Source organism: Anopheles darlingi, chromosome 3, assembly GCF_943734745.1.
Source record: "Anopheles darlingi chromosome 3, idAnoDarlMG_H_01, whole genome shotgun sequence".
In the NCBI taxonomy this organism is placed as follows: domain Eukaryota; kingdom Metazoa; phylum Arthropoda; class Insecta; order Diptera; family Culicidae; genus Anopheles; species Anopheles darlingi.
In genome coordinates, this window is record NC_064875.1 from 28240723 (window position 1) to 28262011 (window position 21289).

Consider the following 21289-nt stretch of genomic DNA (forward strand, 5'->3'; position numbering starts at 1 on the left):
GCTGTAGTACAGAAAGCAGAGTGCGAGCAACATCGTTTGGAAATTGTGAATTTGATTCGAAATGGCGTAAGAGATGGAAGCATACCAGTGGTTTCCTTATTTCTTGCGAAACTCAGTGACTTATTCTGTACTTCGTTTAAACGTGTGTTCGTTTGTTTATGAGAGTGGTACTGTTTGAGATAGTTCAAGTTTATCCCTAATCCCTATCAGTGCAAACGATTCAACAGACGGTTAAGCTTCACCTGACTGATCCACGCGATTCTATTCCAAATTCACCTACATTGGACAGTTACGTAAGTGCTAGAGTTCAGATTGTCCTATTACTACACACATTGTAGCTGGAAGTGCTTTTACTGTCGGGTAGAAAAGATAATCGACAGTCAACACTGCAGATCGTGTTGAGCGGACGTTGGTTGCCATTATCACCTGTGATGTTGCTCTGGCGTGCTTGGGAAACGCATTTTGGTGCCAACTACACTATCAAGCATATGAACTCATGTTCCTGACCAATGATTCGTGGAGTCATTACTTGGGTCACCGCCGTTTGCGACAAGCAAGTGCTTCTTTCCCACTATTCCACTAAATTCCACAGAAACATGGACTAAGGTAATCTAGATTTTTTTTCTTACGAAATGAAACACGTAATGCTGGCAATGAATAATCTGTATTCGCTCATGTTAAGCCGAGTCACCTTTGCTCAACATTCCTGATTCGTTTTCTAGTAAACATGATAGAGCACTAGCTCAGCCAGTTGAAAGCGGATAAATTCCTATTTTAGATAATGAATCTCTAGCAACGGCTATAGATATTGAGCGAGTTTATCAATCATTGATAAGAAAGTCGAATCCGAAGGGTGCGTGAAGTTCGTTCGACGAGCAGGGAAGCTCTTGACGCGGCATGATTAGTTGACGCAGCGCTGCAATGCTGGAAGAGATCTCCAGTCGCGTTCTAACCGTACTGTAACTGCCCAACCTGTCCTTCAGCACTCTCGCGACTTGGGGCAGCTCTTCTTGTGATGCCATATAGCATGAGTCAGCTTTAAGTTGATCTCGAGCTTCTCAGTTACCGGCCGTTTCCGCTCCTTGGCAATTGTCCGGACTTACACTTGCATCTGTGCCGGCTGGCAGTGCGACGGGAGTCTCTAGAAGTCAGAGTAAAAACATTGATTAACTCCTCAGCTTACTCGGTTAGAGTCTGCCAGCAGGCAAATGCAATGAAAGCACGATGTCACACTTTATCGGATAGTTAATTTAGATCATTTGAAAATCCTGTTCGAGCACAATCTCGTACAAGATGCCTTGACGAATCCATATGTAACAATAATCTTTTCTTCTTTCTTTCTAGTCATTGCGCTCTAGTGTTGTAAGCTGATTGAATCGACAAATCTATGACAACTTGTGCTGCAAGGAGATATCGCAAACATCATAGAATCATCGAACTATGGCAACTCCAGATTCATCGCAACGCACTGATGGTAAAAAGAATAACGAGGCGAACGATTCTCAAAAGGTCGAAAGTAATCTATCAGGGCTGAAGCATGCACTCCATGGAGCATCCTTTCAATTGAAGCTTGGAATAGTTGTTTGCCTGGCGAATGCCAAAAAGTCTTTGGACCCAGCCAACGACTTCAGTTTCGAGGTCGCGGCAGAGGATCCTTCAGCCGGAAAATTCGATGACATCGTGTATACTTTCAAGGATGGTGGAAAGGCAGGAATACTAAAGATACAAGTCAAACACAAGTTGGGATCGCCTGCTCCCAAAATTACGGTGAAGGATTTCACTACCAATAGCGATACGAAGAATCCGTTTGCTATTCTGAAGTATTTCACCTCATTCTGTGATCAACAACAATCGACAAATGATCTGGAAGGGTTTGTCATTTGCACCAACGCAGATATCAACGACCAGGCAAAGAACATCTGGAAAATAGTAGAACCAGCTATCACGAAGGATTCGGCGCCATCTCTCGATTCCTATGTCTCATCATTATTCGATAGTATTGGAGCTAAATACTATCAACTGAAATACGATAAACTATGGGCTGCCGATGGAACGTATAGCAATTTATATCAACTATTGCGAAAATGTTCTAAGCGAACTAGGCTAGCCAAGCTACTGGTCGAAGCTACCAAATCCAACAAGAGGATAACGTCCTACAATTCCCTCTATAAAGAGTATCGTCAAGCCATTTTGGATGTAATAGATAGGAAGGAAACATCGGCAAATGACTCATACGGGTTTACAAAAGAATTTTTAGGTTTATCCTCCTCGAACTCAAAGCCAGGGTATGAAGCATTTAGAAAAGAGTTTGAAGTTCAATACCGACTAGAATTCAACATCGATGGATGTGTATGGGATGATTTGAAAATGAAACGGGTGCATGTTTCGAACGATTATCTGTCGGACGAAAAAAATAAATATTCTTCCTCAGATTCATTACCGAATGATGATGTGGATGAATGCTTTAAATTATTCTGCGAACGACTTCGTTTAGTGTGTGGCACCCTAGGGGAGCATGAGCTAGATGATGCAATAACTAAAATTTGGAGGAATATGCAATATGACGCTGATCAGTTGGTTCCTGATCGACTCAAAGGGTATAATGAGGAGAATATAGCCGCCGAAAGGTTATTCAAAACTAATTTTGATTGGCTGATGGATCCATTTGCTAAGCCGTTGCGTTCAGACGACATTAAAAAAGATTTTGAGAATATTAAAGGCACACTAGCACATATGAAATTAGAGTCTATCTCTGATAAACTACGGGAGAATGTTTTGGAGTCGTCATTTCGCGTTAGTGCCGAAGCACTTCAAAAATCTGAATTACATGAGCAGGTTAAAAATAAAAACGTTGTGCAAATTGAGGCATTCGATATCCATTTTGGCGCTACGGTGCTATTAGACATATTGAAATTACAGAGCAAAGATCATAGTACGACACTATTTCTAAATGATTCTGATTTCATCACAAATTCAGACTCTGTAGAGGCAGTGCTTCGGTGTGACGAGTCGCCCAATTGTTTGATCGTTATTTGCCACGATTCGTTTAATGCGGTTCAAAGTATCGCACGGAAATGGATAAAAGATATCCTAAAGGGTACCGAAAAACAAATATTTCTTATCAGGAAAACGAATAACATTCCATCTGATCTTAACTGCTTTCAATTTTGTGACTTGACAGAAGAATCGTGGGAGCGATTCCGAAATGAGAGCATTTCTTTATGCGGAACGACCATTTCCCCGAATAAAATATTTCAGAATAATTTCACCGAACATTCAATCGATGAAATTATTAAACTTTTAGAATGGGGAAAGCAAATGGAAGAGGACAGCGAAATTTCGAAAAAATATCGTGAAATTGAAAGCACTTATGTTCATCGACCTTGGGTTGGAGAGAAAAACAAACTGAAAGCGGAGAACATAGAGTGGAGTAAAGTTTCCCGAGAACTGAAAAGCTTAAAAGAACTCCAGCAAGAAGGAATGAGCTTCGTAGAAATAACGCAACGGTTAAAGAAAACCCCGGATTTTGATCAAATGTTCGGAAAGACAAATCATGCCGAGGAAAAGAATGAACCAATCATTGGCGACGAAGGAAAAAAGGTGTTGATATTGCTTGGAGAAGCGGGCATCGGTAAGTCAACTAACCTCACATGGTTGGCTTGGCATTTGCGGCAACGCAATCCTTCATCCTGGGTTGTTCGCTGTAACTTATCCGATCACTGTACCGATTTTAAACCATTTGCATCTGATCCAAAGAGTAAGGAGGGAAAGGTAATCGATGAAACGGAAGCGATAAGAATGTTGTACAAGCTGGTACATTCATCACTTCAACTAGAACGGAAAATGGCTGAGAAATGTTCAAAATGCATAGTTCATTCGGATGGAGAAGCAAATGTGAGCGAAGATCTAATGAAGCAGCGCGGTCTATCCTTCAGCAACTCTATCCAGCTGCTTGTATTCAAAGAGAAGTTTAATGCAGGGGAATTGGTGTTCCTGCTGGATGGGTTTGATGAAAGCGCTCCTAATTACAAAGATGTGGTTTTAGAGTTCCTCTCTCTGTTCAATCAATTTAAAGGTGTGGGGAAAATGTATGTTACCACCCGTCCATATGGGTTCAAAACTCAATTTCAAGCGTTTTTCAATGATCCCTCGTTTTTCCAACTGCAACCTCTATCGCTACAAGGAAAAGGGTGCATCCTCTTAAAGATGATGAAGGTAAAATGGAATAATGGAAATATTGATGATAAAGAGGTATCCGATAACTATAAATCGTTGTGTATAATGTTGCTTTGTAGTTTAGGTGGCATGAGTGATATCCCATTAAACATGATGATGGCAATGAACATTCTCGCGAATCGTGTTTATTATAATCAAAGCATTAGTTTAAACTTTGTTTCGAAAACGTTTAGCAAAAACCTGCTTGGCGCAATCTTAGACTTATCAAAGACATCGTTCATTGTGGAAGAATTTGTGAAAATCAAGGTTCGACATCTTCTCTATGGTAAAAATGGGGCTGATAAACATGTAGCAGATAAACCAGAAGAAATGGAAAGATTTGAGGAGGTCGTTAACGAAACGAAATTACTGCATGGACTGGTAGCACTTTGGGTTATTTTCTGCGAAAATGAGCTGTCCGATAGCTTATCAGATACAGAGATGAACATGGCGAAGGATTATCTAGATAGAATACTTGAAGGTAGCGAAAAAACTGGAATAATTTATGGAATCCAGGATGGCGTTCCTATGTTTATTCATCGATCATTTGCTGAATACTTGGCTGCTTGGTGGGTTGTCCAGCGACAAATAGAAGGCAAGCAACAATGCACGATAAAGATATCTAGTCTAGAATCGTTCTGGGATAAGGAGCGTAAAGAGCTTCGAGAGAATATTGATACAATTCTTGCCACAAACCGGCCGTTACATTCGGCTATTATTGAAAGAGATTGGAATAGAGTAGAAGCACTACTTTCTGCAAAACCAGAGCTACTCTGTGAGAGAGATGCAGGAAAAAGAACTGCATTCCATCTTTTTGCATTATATTATGATTTTGAACGTGACTGGCCAAACTTTTTACCAGATTCCATCGAACCTGACATAAGAAACACCGAAGAAAAAATATTTGGTTGGACTGCTTTAAATTTTGCGGTCCATATGGACAAGCCACAATTGATATCTTATCTTTTGGGTAATGAGTCCTCGATAAATGACAGGTAGATGTTCTTTATGAGTAGGTAGTTTCCGCTGGAAAATATAAAATTCGTAAAGCTGCCAAATATGCTACACACAATGTACAGAAAAAGTTTATCCATCCATGCAAGAAATATCTCCATTATTTTCAGCCAACAAGCCATCAAATGGGCCCCAAAAGATGCGCTTGAGATTAAGGAACTCAAATGCACCCTTGAAATGGAGAGAAAAAACTATTACTTTATTATTTTAAAGTGAAAACTATACAATATTTTAAAATACAGTACATTGAATTGTATGGAATGAATCAACTTATTTTATGTGTTTTTCTTACATTATTCGATTGTTTCTAACAAAACTGTTTTTTGGCAGCTCTGCTTGAATAATAAAGAGGAATAAAAACCAAAAGCGAATGTGATTTTTATATGTGATTTTTATTTTAAGCATTAGGTAAAATAGCCAAAACGTCAATTGTTTGCAAGGGTGGATACATGTTCTTTCCATACTGTATATACTAGAGCGCAATGCCGGCAGAGCGCGGTTTTGTTAACAACTTGGTGACTGCTGACAGCTATTAGTAATAGTGCCAGGCATGATCCCCATGATAGCAGAAGCTAACTAATGGATTGACGATAAAAGATAGTTTCTTTTCTTATCGACATTATGCTCTAGGATAGAAGCGAAAATTTCAAGGTATTAAACTTTAATTTTACCACTAAACGTATAAAAAGTGGAAGTTTGAAGCTTCTAAACATACATTAGCTGCTGTTGGTTGAGGCCGATTTCTACTCAAGTACAGCTGATCACAAGGCAAGGTGACCTTTTGCACTGCTTCTAGTTCTTTGCCCAAAGCATCCCCCTCAGAGGAGAACATTTTTGAAGGACTTGCGATACTTAAAGTTAGATCAATCTGGCAGATTCAGGGTAGATTCAGGGAGTCTGTTCAGTGAAGTGGAAGTTGTAGGTACTCATTACTCTTTATATTTAAAATGGGGCTGAAATTGCCTTTGTTCGTCATCAATATGTTTTTAATGTTAGATTGCAAGGTTCAAGCAGCATATGGTATCATAGTTTCCAGAAAAATGATCAATTTCTTCATCATGATCTATATTTCAATCAGAAGGCGAGTAGAAAAATGTTAAAATATAATAATCCGCTGCATGTTGATTCGATACATTCGAATAGAAATATACGTAACCGCTTTACAGTACGGTGACTGTCGCCGTAGGCTTATCAGAACGCTATCTCCATTTTCGCAATGACCACACTGATCACTCCACCTTAGTCATTTATTCGCGATGCGATAGCAATGTTGCTGGTTGAAAGGGCATAAAATATGTGTTTTTGGTTCTACATGTTCTTCGGAGATTACAAATTTCCAACGAAACGGGATTAACTGATACACTTATCGGTCGCTTTTGCGTACGATGTGTATGCAAACCGGAATCACGTAGGAAGGCTTTGTATTTCGTGGCAATTTTGATAAGAGACATACCTCAAAGATCCCTAATTTCTTTAAATTTCGATAGATAACCGAATATAGTCGTAATTGATTATTTTGGAATAATCCGTGGTAATCGGGAACTAAAACATGTTCAATTTGATGTACAAAACTCAAATTACATCCCATCGATCAAGTTTTCGTATACTTCTTTGGTTCTTCTTAAAAGACTCAGTTGATTGTCCGGAATTAAGTGAAGGTGCATTGTCGCTATACTATATTTCCGGTAAGAACTACCAAAATGAAGTCGAAACAAAGTAGCGAGAGTGGGCGAGTACTCAGTGCTTGGTAGGGTGTGCAAGCTTATCACGAGAGAGTTACAAAAACTGTGGGTTTGGTTTAGTTGTGCATCTTATCGTTGCTGATTATTTGGTAGATATTTGCCACATTTACCACGGCGTGCAAGCGATTCCGTGGAAAAGGCAATTAAGCAATTAAGCAGATAAGCAATTTATTTATTGACAACAGCAACCTTTAAGATCATATAAGACTGAATTACTGTATTAATCCACTGTTCCATTGAATTCCTTGTCTGACTTCAAAAAGCTGGTGCAAAAGAAAGTTAGTTAATAAACACATACAGAATTGTCTATATCAGCCTAAAACGAAATGAAGCTACATTTAATCCAAAGTTTGAAGGTAACACAAACCTTCGCAGTAGTGATTATCAATGAAGATAAGCCATTGGATAAGATAAACATTAAGGCAGAACAGATAAGGCTTTCAATATAAAGATCGATACGTCCGTCGCACAGCTGTAGTACAGAAAGCAGAGTGTGAGCAACATCGTTTGGAAATTGTGAATTTGATTCGAAATGGCGTAAGAGATGGAAGCATACCAGTGGTTTCCTTATTTCTTGCGAAACTCAGTGACTTGTTCTGTACTTCGTTTAAACGTGTGTTCGTTTGTTTATGAGAGTGGTACTGTTTGAGATAGTTCAAGTTTATCCCTAATCCCTATCAGTGCAAACGATTCAACAGACGGTTAAGCTTCACCTGACTGATCCACGCGATTCTATTCCAAATTCACCTACATTGGACAGTTACGTAAGTGCTAGAGTTCAGATTGTCCTATTACTACACACATTGTAGCTGGAAGTGCTTTTACTGTCGGGTAGAAAAGATAATCGACAGTCAACACTGCAGATCGTGTTGAGCGGACGTTGGTTGCCATTATCACCTGTGATGTTGCTCTGGCGTGCTTGGGAAACGCATTTTGGTGCCAATTACACTATCAAGCATATGAACTCATGTTCCTGACCAATGATTCGTGGAGTCATTACTTGGGTCACCGCCGTTTGCGACAAGCAAGTGCTTCTTTCCCGCTATTCCACTAAATTCCACAGAAACATGGACTAAGATAATCTAGATTTTTTTTCTTACGAAATGAAACACGTAATGCTGGCAATGAATAATCTGTATTCGCTCATGATAAGCCGAGTCACCTTTGCTCAACATTCCTGATTCGTTTTCTAGTAAACATGATAGAGCACTAGCTCAGCCAGTTGAAAGCGGATAAATTCCTATTTTAGATAATGAATCTCTAGCAACGGCTATAGATATTGAGCGAGTTTATCAATCATTGATAAGAAAGTCGAATCCGAAGGGTGCGTGAAGTTCGTTCGACGAGCAGGGAAGCTCTTGACGCGGCATGATTAGTTGACGCAGCGCTGCAATGCTGGACGAGATCTCCAGTCGCGTTCTAACCGTACTGTAACTGCCCAACCTGTCCTTCAGCACTCTCGCGACTTGGGGCAGCTCTTCTTGTGATGCCATATAGCATGAGTCAGCTTTAAGTTGATCTCGAGCTTCTCAGTTACCGGCCGTTTCCGCTCCTTGGCAATTGTCCGGACTTACACTTGCCTCTGTGCCGGCTGGCAGTGCGACGGGAGTCTCTAGAAGTCAGAGTCAAAACATTGATTAACTCCTCAGCTTACTCGGTTAGAGTATGGCGGAATGCAAATGCAATGAAGGCACGTTGCCACACTTTGTCTGATAGTTAATTTAGCTCATTTGAAACTCCTGTTCGAGCACAATCTCGTACAAGATGCCTTGACGAATCCATATGTAACAATAATCTTTTCTTCTTTCTTTCTAGTCATTGCGCTCTAGTGTTGTAAGCTGATTGAATCGACAAATCTATGACAACTTGTCCTGCAAGGAGATATCGCAAACATCATAGAAGCTCAAACTATGGCAACTCCAGATTCATCGGAACGCTCTGATGGTAAAAAGAATAACGAGGCGAACGATTCTCGAAAGGTCGAAAGTAATCTATCAGGGCTGAAGCATGCACTCCATGGAGCATCCTTTCAATTGAAGCTTGGAATAGTTGTTTGCCTGGCGAATGCCAAAAAGTCTTTGGACCCAGCCAACGACTTCAGTTTCGAAGTCGCGGCAGAGGATCCTTCAGCCGGAAAATTCGATGACATCGTGTATACTTTCAAGGATGGTGGAAAGGCAGGAATACTAAAGATACAAGTCAAACACAAGTTGGGATCGCCTGCTCCCAAAATTACGGTGAAGGATTTCACTACCAATAGCGATACGAAGAATCCGTTTGCTATTCTGAAGTATTTCACCTCATTCTGTGATCAACAACAATCGACAACTGATCTGGAAGGGTTTGTCATTTGCACCAACGCAGATATCAACGACCAGGCAAAGAACATCTGGAAAATAGTAGAACCAGCTATCACGAAGGATTCGGCGCCATCTCTCGATTCCTATGTCTCATCATTATTCGATAGTATTGGAGCTAAATACTATCAACTGAAATACGATAAACTATGGGCTGCCGATGGAACGTATAGCAATTTATATCAACTATTGCGAAAATGTTCTAAGCGAACTAGGCTAGCCAAGCTACTGGTCGAAGCTACCAAATCCAACAAGAGGATAACGTCCTACAATTCCCTCTATAAAGAGTATCGTCAAGCCATTTTGGATGTAATAGATAGGAAGGAAACATCGGCAAATGACTCATACGGGTTTACAAAAGAATTTTTAGGTTTATCCTCCTCGAACTCAAAGCCAGGGTATGAAGCATTTAGAAAAGAGTTTGAAGTTCAATACCGACTAGAATTCAACATCGATGGATGTGTATGGGATGATTTGAAAATGAAACGGGTGCATGTTTCGAACGATTATCTGTCGGACGAAAAAAATAAATATTCTTCCTCAGATTCATTACCGAATGATGATGTGGATGAATGCTTTAAATTATTCTGCGAACGACTTCGTTTAGTGTGTGGCACCCTAGGGGAGCATGAGCTAGATGATGCAATAACTAAAATTTGGAGGAATATGCAATATGACGCTGATCAGTTGGTTCCTGATCGACTCAAAGGGTATAATGAGGAGAATATAGCCGCCGAAAGGTTATTCAAAACTAATTTTGATTGGCTGATGGATCCATTTGCTAAGCCGTTGCGTTCAGACGACATTAAAAAAGATTTTGAGAATATTAAAGGCACACTAGCACATATGAAATTAGAGTCTATCTCTGATAAACTACGGGAGAATGTTTTGGAGTCGTCATTTCGCGTTAGTGCCGAAGCACTTCAAAAATCTGAATTACATGAGCAGGTTAAAAATAAAAACGTTGTGCAAATTGAGGCATTCGATATCCATTTTGGCGCTACGGTGCTATTAGACATATTGAAATTACAGAGCAAAGATCATAGTACGACACTATTTCTAAATGATTCTGATTTCATCACAAATTCAGACTCTGTAGAGGCAGTGCTTCGGTGTGGCGAGTCGCCCAATTGTTTGATCGTTATTTGCCACGATTCGTTTGATGCGGTTCAAAGTATCGCACAGAAATGGGAAACGGATATCCTAAGGGTTAACAAAAAACAAATATTTCTTATCAGGAAAACGAATAACATTCCATCTGATCTTAACGGCTTTCAACTTTGTGACTTGGCAGAAGAATCGTGGGAGCGATTCCAAAAGGAGAACATTATGTTATGTGGAACTATCATCTCTCCGGTCAACATATTCCAGAACAGAAAACTTCCAATCGAAGACGTTGCCCATCTGTTAGACTGGGGAGAGCAAATGGAAGAGAACAATGAAATTGCGAAGAAATATCGTGATATCGAAAGCACTTATGTCCATCGTCATTGGACTGATGAAGAAATCAAGCTTCAGGCAGAACACGTAGGTTGGAAGATAAATTCCAACTTTTATAAAGACCACGCTGAGGCCCTTCAGCGGGAAGGACTCAATTTCAACGAAATGATGAAACACCTTATGAAACAAGAGAATTTCAAAGGAGTTTTCGATAAGAAAAATAATCCAAACGACGAGCATGAACCAATCGTTGACGAAGACGGTAAAAGGGTTTTGATATTGCTTGGAGAAGCGGGTTTCGGGAAATCGACCAACCTCACATGGTTGGCTTGGCATTTGCGGCAACGAAATCCCTCATCCTGGGTTGTTCGATGTAACTTATCCGATCATTGTACCGATTTTAAACCATTTGCATCTGGCTCAAAGTATACGGAGGGAAAGGTAATCGATGAAACGGAAGCAATGAAAATGCTATATAAGCTTGTACATTCATCACTTCTACTAAAACAAGAAATCGCTGAGATATGTTCGAATTGTTTAGTTCTTTCGGATGGAAAAACAAATGTGAGAGAAGATCTTACCAAAGAACACGATTTATCCTTAAACAACTCAATCCAGTTGCTGGTATTCAAAGAAAAGTTTAATGCAGGCGAATTGGTGTTTCTGTTGGACGGCTTCGATGAAGTTGCCCCTTATTACAAGGAGGCAGTTTTAAAATTTCTATCTCTGTTTGAACAGTTGAAAGGTGTACGGAAGTTGTATTTAAGCAGTCGTCCATACGGCTTTAAAGAACAAATCGAAGAGTCGTTCAAGGATCCCTCATTTTTCCAGTTGAAACCTCTGTCACTATCCGACAAGGGTTCCATGCTGTACAATTTGATGAAGGCCAAATGGTGTAATGGGAACATTAACGATGAAGATGTGTCGGATTTCCATAAATCATTGTGTATAATGCTACTTGGTAGTTTAGGTAGTATGAGTGATATTCCACTAAACTTGATGATAGTAGTAGACATTATTGCGGATCGTGTTTATTATAACGAAAACACAAGCACAAATTTTGCTTCAAAATCGTTTATGATGAGGTTGCTCGAGACGATCTGCGATATATCACAGGGATCGTTTACTGTAAAAGAGTTTGTGAAGGTAAAGATTCGACATCTTCTGTATGATAAACATGGATCACATAAAAATGTAGCAGATAAACCGTTAGAAATGGAGAGATTTGAAAAAAGAATAGAACAAGTGAAACTCCAATATGGACTGTTAGCACTCTACAGGATTTTTAACGAAAGGGAACTGTCCGTTATCCTATCGGCCAATGAGATGCGTCAGGCAGCGGAATACTTGTGTAAAATTCACGAAGGCAGAGAAAAAACTGGGATTATACATTTCACCCATACTGGAACAATCGAGTTTATCCATCGCACATTCGCTGAGTATTTAGCTGCTTGGTGCGTTATCCAGCGACAGGCAAAAGGATATCCACAAGACAGGATAAAGATGTCTAGTCTAGAGTCATTTTGGGATGAGGAACGCAAAGTGTTACGCGAGAATATCAATACAATTCTGGTCGAAAAGCATCCAATACATCAAGCTATTATTGAAAGGGACTGGGAAGCAGTGGAATCATTACTTTCTACTAACCCGAAGTCACTTTATGAGAAAGATGATGGAGAGAGAACTGCATTCCATCTAATTGCATTATATTATGATTTTGAACGTGACTGGCCAAACTTTTTACCAGATTCCATCGAACCTGACATAATAAACATCAAAGAAAAAATATTCGATTGGACGGCTTTGGATTACGCGTTCCATGGGGACAAACCCCAATTGATATCTTATCTTTTGCATCATGGCGCCTCCATAAATAAAGAAGTTCTTAGCGAACAGGTAGCTTCAGCTGGGAAAAATAAAATTCTTAAAGCTGCAAAGTATGCTAGACATGTTATGGGAGCTCTCAGCGGTGAGATAATTGTTTACGAGTCACACGATGCCTGCAAAAATATGAAGCAATTCTGTGATGAAGTGATTGCTCATTCGATCAAAGAGAGATCCGCAAGCTTCAGACGATTATTCGATCCTGCTTACAAGAAAGATAATGAGCACAATGAAGAAAATAATACAGAAGACGTGATTGGAAAAGATTCAGTTTCAATGTTAGAGCGTGCAAGTAAGCGGACTGCTTCTAGTAAACATTTTGTTCGAGTGATACGGAATCCATATCTAAATTTGGAGTTGGAGAGATATTCGATGATTGCGATGCAGTACTATGCAAATGATCCATTGACTATAAAAAGGGAAAACCTTTGGCATTGCATAGTTGTTTGTGTGATTAGGAATTACAATACTCATTTCAAATATTTCTTTGATATCTACTGTTCGCTATTTACGATCAAAAATGTTCAACCCTGTTCGATTTCTTCGACTCAAAGTGGTTCTATTGCTTGTTTGATTCAAAGTGATGCAGCTAGTTATCTTATTGGTTATTTGAAGTTTGACGAAATAGAAAAAGTTTGCAATATTATAAATAACATGTATTGGGAGAACCTTGGAATACCAGCTGAAATCGAGATTGATGAAAGTATACTCTCGTTGTCAGTTATCTGTGTCGCAATAGTAAGACCAACTGTGCTGAGGTATTTGGTAGAGTCATGCAAGTTGAATCTTTGCACTGGTTTTGTCTATTTTCTAGCAATGTTAACTTATACCTTGTCTTCAAAAATATCTTATGAGACCGCAATTCAACCAAGTAAGGCATATGATTGTCTATTGGACTTGGCAGCGAATGTAACTGACGTCGAAGCGAATAAAATGCTTCGCCTTGCCATAACATTCAACCTTTTCGAATTCTCAAAATGTCTGATAGAGCGATACGATATCGATTTCCAGGCTGTTGATGAATTAAATGGTTGGAATGTTTTCCATTTATGTGTATCGAATCAACACTCAAGCTGGCTTCAAGAAGTAGTCAATGATGATACTGCAGCTTCTTATGCAGATGGTGATAAAACTGATTTGTTCCGCAACATGCTATCGAAAGGAAGTGATATGGACTTCTTTGGTAGCTTCGATAAGGAAGGACGAAGTATTCTCCATCTCGCAGTGGAAAATGAACAGGAAGCCATAGTACGGCACATTTTGGAACGGAAATTGCTACTCGACAAATTTGATGAAATCGAAAACCTTAGCATTGATGCTATACCAAACATTACATTCTGCTGTCTTGCGATTCGCGAGATTTCGATAAATGTTGGAGAGAACGAAGTCTCTTATAAAGTGCTTGGTATACTGGCTAAGCAAATTGCAAAGATTTCACTAGCTAATCGCGAGAATTTACAAGAGCCAAACAGTGCCCGCTTATTGCTCCAAGAAAATGCCAAAGATCTGTACGAAATCGCTATGAAATATAGATACTTATCCCTCGTGTACCATCTGTATCGTGAGTTTCGTAGCGCGATACCAGCATTGATTTATGATGCTGATTGGTTAGCATGCACAGCAAGGAGCCTGTATTCATCGGACTTCCTTGATGTCACGAAATGGTTGCTCAATCCAAACCAGGTGGATGAGCATCCAAATTTGTATAAAATTTTCGAAAAATGTGACGATGAAGACTTCGATCTGAGATTAGTTGAATTAGAAAATCTAGTCCATCAAGTTGAAGTAAAACTTTCGACCAACCGATCGGTGGAAGAGGTTTGCAAAATGAAGCTTTTGGCTCTTGCTGTATGTCTGAAAAATGAATCAATGATAAGATATTTGTGTGAATCATTGAACGTGAACATCGATTGGAAGGTTCTTATCGATATTATGGAAATTGCACATAGGTCATATTGTTATGAACCAGGAACCAAATACCATAAATCATGTGCATTCGATTGGTCTGATTTTGATCCGATTTACAGATATCTGTTGGAACGAACCTCCAATCATGGCGAAAAAGATGCCGAGGGTGGAAATGTGTTACATCTTGCTGTTCAATCCGGACTCGGCTGTATGGCCAAGTTCTTGATCAAACACAACCAGGTCAATGTCTCGACCATCAATGAGCAGAATGGATGGAATATCTTCCATTACTATGTTTCATGTTCCAAGCTCTTTAATTGTTACTTCACTGAAAATAATGATCTATTGGCTTGGATAACTATACGGGTGCTCGGGATAACATCAGATGCGATTACTACCGCGGACTTGACAGAAAGTCGCAAGAATACAATCAAGGAGCTCTGCTTCAACATTAACGAAGGAAGAAAAAGTGTAATCCATGTTGCTGTTGAGGCTGGTAACATAAGAGCGGCAGTACAAATTATTAAATTTCGTCTCGGCATTAGCCACATAGACAAACACAAAATAAGGAATTCAGACGAATGCTCGCGCTTCACAGAATGTTATGGTGAGCTAAGTGTAGTTGCAGCTCGAATGAAATTCAATGCAAACTATGATTTACTTTTACGTAATTTAGCCAAAATCATTGACAGCTTTTCGCAAGAAGCCATTCAACACATGACGAAACAAGGGAATGTAGAAGATCATATCATAGACGATGCTTGCCGAGTAGCAATCAAGTGTAGATCGCTCACAACATTAGAGCACCTGTTCATTGGATATATGGATCGGATGATACAAGCATTGGCTAGATGCACTAGCTACGAATTGGTTGTCTGCATGATAGAGTGCATCAGACGAAACAGAACCGGCATGTTCAAAGTATTCGTTGGCCACTATCGCACCTTGCAATGCATTCATCCTTCAGTGGAAGTAGAGTTTTACAAGGAAGAAAATGATAATAATAATGACATCACTATTGATGAACAAAAAATAATGTGGTCAATTATCGATCAATTCACCGAGGATAAGGATATGAATCGAGACTATCTGGTTCTTCTTTTTCTGTCAGTTGCGTATGGAAGGCCCACGATGACTCGAGATTTGGTTGTAACGCTGAAGCTAGAGATCAACAAATCATTGATCCTATTAGTCATGAAAGCCTTGGAAATCCTGTGGGATGATAATTGTAAGGAAGCAACCGCAGTATATGAATATTTAGCAAGCATAATTGAAGGGAAACCTAATTTGTTGCATCTTTGCATACAAGCTGGGTGTGGGACTATGCTGGAATACCTTATAAAAGAGAAAAAGCTTAACCCGAATGAAATAGACTCGGAGAATGGATGGAATGCTAGTCATTATTGTGTTTCTGAACCAGCGAGTGACGCGAACTCGGAGAATGCTTCCAAAATATTTAAATTACTGATGGAAGCTGCGAATACGAATTGTTTTGGTGTTTACGATCTAAATGGCCGCAGTGTTCTTCATTTGGCACTGGAAAATGGTCATACTCCAGTAGTTAAATACATAATTAATCACAGATTTAGCATCAAAGGTTATAATCAACCTTGGATGGATTGGGACATAGAAAAGCAGTTCACTGAATTGCAACAAATTGTAGCATCGCTTCCGGAAAACGTACAACAAAAAAATCGACAGGTTTTAAAAGAGATTTTCGGACGCACATTGGAACCTGATTACAAGAAAGATAATGAACGCTATGAAAAAAAGATTATTGAAAGCGTTATCGGCGAGGATGCGGTTTGGATGTTGGAAAGTGTAATTAAACAGGAAGCTGAAGAAGAACACTTTTTTGAAATCATAAGGAGTTCATATTTTGAATTGGCGTTGGAAAGTAAATCGGTTTTTGTGTTGAAATACTTTATGGCAAAAGATCCATCCATTTTAAATGACGAGTATCCTTTGAAATGCACACTATATGCTGCGTTGAAGAATTACAAATTTGAATTCAAATATTTTTTTGATCTCTACTGTACTCGATTTATGATCAAAGATTTTCAACCCTGTTCGATTCAAAGTGATGCAGCTAGTTACCTTACTGATTGTTTTACGTCTGATGCATTGGATAAAGTTTGCGATATTGTGAATAACGTAATGTGGAAAAAATATGGAATACCAGCTGAAATCGAGATTGACGAAAGTATACTCTCATTGTTAGTTATCTGTGTGACAACAGTAAGACCAACTATGCTGAGATATTTGATAGAGTCATGCAAGTTGAATCTTTGCGCCGATTTTGTCTATTTTCTAGCAATGCTGACTAATAATTTGCTTTTGAAAATATATCCCTGCGCTCGATTTAAACATTGTAAAGCTTATGAATGTCTGTTGAACCTGGTGTCGAATATAAGCGACGTCGAAGCGAATAAAATGCTTCGCCTTGCCATAACATTTAATCTTTTCGAATTCTCAAAATGTCTGATAGAGCGATACGATATCGATTTCCAGGCTGTTGATGAATTAAATGGTTGGAATGTTTTCCATTTATGTGTATCGAATCAACACTCAAGCTGGCTTCAAGAAGTAGTCAATGATGATACTACAGCTTCTTATGCAGAAGGTGATAAACCTGATTTGTTCCGCTACATGCTATCGAAAGTAAGTGAAATGGACTTCTTTGGTACTTTCGATAAGAAAGGACGAAGCATTCTCCATCTCGCAGTGGAAAATGAACAGAAAGACATAGTACGGCACATTTTGGAACGGAAATTGCAATTCAATAAATTCAAAAAAATCATAAAACAAAATATTGGTGCCGTAACATTCTGCTACCATGCGATCAATAAAATTTCGAAGACCATCGAAGACAAATCGTTTTCTCACAACCTACTTTGTCTGCTAGCTAAGCATATAGCAAAGATTTCTCTAACTAACCGCGAAGATTTACAAGAGCTAAACAGTGCCCGCTTATTGCTCCAAGAGTATGCCCAAGACTTGTTCCAAATCGCAATAAAAAGCAGATCTGTATTTTTAATGTACTGCTTGCATCGTGAGTTTCGTAGCGCGATACCAGCATTGATTTATGATGCTGATTGGTTAGCATGCACAGCAAGGAGCCTGTATTCATCGGACTTCCTTGATGTCACGAAATGGTTGCTCAATCCAAACCAGGTGGATGAGCATCCAAATTTGTATAAAATTTTCGAAAAATGTGACAATGAAGACTTCGATCTGAGATTAGTTGAATTAGAAATTCTAGTCCATCAAGTTGAAGTAAAACTTTCGACCAACCGATCGGTGGAAGAGGTTTGCAAAATGAAGCTTTTGGCTCTTGCTGTATGTCTGAAAAATGAATCAATGATAAGATATTTGTGTGAATCATTGAACGTGAACATCGATTGGAAGGTTCTTATCGATATTATGGAAATTGCACATAGGTCATATTGTTATGAACCAGGAACCAAATACCATAAATCATGTGCGTTCGATTGGTCTGATTTTGATCCGATTTACAGATATCTGTTGGAACGAACCTCCAATCATGGCGAAAAAGATGCCGAGGGTGGAAATGTGTTACATCTTGCTGTTCAATCCGGACTCGGCTGTATGGCCAAGTTCTTGATCAAACACAACAAGGTCAATGTCTCGACCATCAATGAGCAGAATGGATGGAATATCTTCCATTACTATGTTTCATGTACCAAGCTGTTTAATTGTTACTTCACTGAAAATAATGATTTAATGGCTTGTATAACTATACGGGTGCTCGGGATAACATCAGATGCGGTTACTACCGCGGACTTGACAGAAAGTCGCAAGAATACAATCAAGGAGCTCTGCTTCGACATTAACGAAGGAAGAAAAAGTGTAATCCATCTTGCTGTTGAGGCTGGTAACATACGAACGGCAGTACACATTATTAAATTTCGTCTCGGTATTAGCCGCATAGACAAACACAAAATAAGGAATACAGACGAATGCTCGCGCTTCACAGAATGTTATGGTGAGCTAAGTGTAGTAGCAGCTCAAATGAAATTCAATACAAATTATGATTTACTTTTGCGTAATTTAGCTAAAATCATTGACAGCTTTTCGCAAGAAACCATTCAACACATGACGAAACAAGGGAATGTAGAAGATCATGTGATAGACGATACTTGCCGAGTAGCAATCAAGTGTAGATCGCTCACAACATTAGAGCACCTGTTCATTGGATATATGGATCGGATGATACAAGCATTGGCTAGAAGCACTAGCTACGAATTGGTTGCCTGCATGATCGAGTGCATCAGACGAAACAGAACCGGCATGTTCAAAGTATTCGTTGGCCAGTATCGCACCTTGCAAGACATTCAACCTTCAGTGGAAGTAGAGTTTTACAAGGAAGACAATGATAATAATAATGACATCACTATTGATGAACAAAAAATAATGTGGTCAATTATCGATCAATTCACCGAGGATAAGGATATGAATCGAGACTATCTGGTTCTTCTTTTTCTGTCAGTTGCGTATGGAAGGCTCACGATGACTCGAGATTTGGTTGTAACGCTGAAGCTAGAGATCAACAAATCATTGATCCTATTAGTCATGAAAGCCTTGGAAATCCTGTGGGATGATAATTGTAAGGAAGCAACAGCAGTATATGAATATTTAGCTAGCATAATTGAAGGGAAACCTGATTTGTTGCATCTTTGCATACAAGCTGGGTGTTGGACTATGCTGGAATACCTTATAAAAGAGAAAAAGCTTAACCCGAATGAAATAGACTTGGAGGATTAATGGAATGCTTATCATTATTGTGTTAGAATAAAAAAAACATTACTGAATTTCAAAACAATCCAAAAGATATAAATATATATATATATATGGATGTAACGATATACCACATGAACAAGTAAATGTTTTACAAGAAATATTAGAAAAAGTAAGAGATCAGAAAATTGCCCTGACAACGTAAGGTCTATTATTCACAAATAAATAGTGATGCACATAAGCAGGTTTTCATTAACATGTATCGATAGATTTAAGATGAATAACAAAAAAAGTAAATAAAACATAAATGTTGCGAATCGTTAATCACTTATTAAAAAATAAATGGTTACTCTGTTTTAAGCGATCAGGAAAGAAATGGTATTGTGATCTATTCCAGATCGCCTACGATCTCTAAATTCGGGTAAGTAAATAGAAGAAGATTCGACCTTAAAACTTACATCACATCAAATAACAAATAACAAACAACAAATAACAAATAACAAATAACAAATGTCGATAGTCGTACATGTCGGCTAGCAAAAAAGCGCTGCTTATGATCAAAATGAAATTGTTCTTTCAGTATATTTACGCCATTGCTGAAATGGGGTTTGGGGAAAACACTAATTGTCGAAGAGTTCTCTCGGTCTTGCCTGGGGGGGGGACTTTGGTATTTTATTTTAGTTCTTCGCATTTACTTTTTACATTTTTTATGAGTGCTTATCCTTTCAAGAGTATTGTGTAAAATTGTGGGATCAATCGAAGCAAAATTATCAAAGATATTGATTTTTGAAAAACAGAGTTTTATACAAGGCTCAATGCATCTCGCGACTTTGATTCGCGTTTCCCAAAACCTACGTTTTCAAAGTCGGTGCCCATCGTAGCATAAAACCTACTGGACCGATCGATTTGAAATTTTGAACACATAATCTTACTCTATTTGCCAGGTAGCTCCGTTGAGTTTTTATAAAAATTGTTGGTACTTATTTTTTAATAGTTATGTAAAGTATCGTTTTTTTGAGGCATCGTCGAAAAAAGTATCACTTTTTCAACTTCAAAAATCTGCCAAAAATCGAAAAATAAAAAATTCCTCAAAATCTCGATGGGGCTTCCTGGATAAACTTATAATCTAACAAAAGAATATTTAGTTGTATATTTCAGATGACCCGGCACGTTGCTACGATGGGCACCGCAAAAAGTACATTTTGGCAGACTTGCCTTTCTAGATTGGATACCATGAATGTAGTTTTGATCAAATCTTCCTCGTAATAGAACTAAATATTCTTGAAAAGTTTTAGTTTAATATAACATTCTTCTTCTTATCCGGCGCTACAACCGACGAGCGGTCTTGGCCTGCCAAAGAAGATTCCTCCACCGCTCGCGATCGAGCGCCGTCGTCCTCCAAGTCGGTAGTCCTGCTATTCTGGCGTCAATGTCGATACCGTCGCTCCATCTCGATTTGGGCCTACCACGCCCTCTCTGTCCATCCGGAAGGCCTAAGAAGACTTTACGGGCTGGGTCGTCGTCTGCCATTCTCATGACATGCCCAGCCCACCGAAGCCGGGCGAGTCTCATGCGCTGCGCGACAGTGAGATCGTCATACAACGCGTATAACTCCGCGTTGTATCGGCTTCTCCATCGTCCCTCCTCACACACGGGGCCAAATATCCTTCTAAGAACTCTCCTCTCGAACGCGGATAAGAGGGCTTCGTCCGTTCTGGACAGTGTCCAAGTCTCAGAGGCGTATGTGAGCACCGGTACTATATACGTTGTATACAGTCCCAGTTTCGTCCTTCTCGACAGATTTCTCGAGTGAATTAGTTAATATAACATTATTTTTAAAAAATAAAGATGAATGGTTTCTTCACTAAAATCGTCAAAAGTAACCCGAAAAACCCGAAGTCCCCCCTTAAGCTGTGTTCAAATTTGGCTACGAGTGCTACGGTGTAAAATTGGAACAATTTTGCATACATT

At 39.2% G+C, this 21289-nt stretch overlaps 1 protein-coding gene across 1 annotated transcript in view; it reads left to right on the forward strand.

Moving 5' to 3' along the window:
* Nucleotides 1-21289, forward strand: part of LOC125955382 (uncharacterized) — a 43232-nt gene that overhangs the window by 17727 nt on the left and 4216 nt on the right. The window contains exon 2 of the mRNA XM_049686516.1: nt 1345-2349. Within this exon, the coding sequence (XP_049542473.1) occupies nt 1441-2349 (909 nt within the window). The 5' untranslated portion in view covers nt 1345-1440. The remainder of the gene's footprint in view (nt 1-1344; nt 2350-21289) is intronic.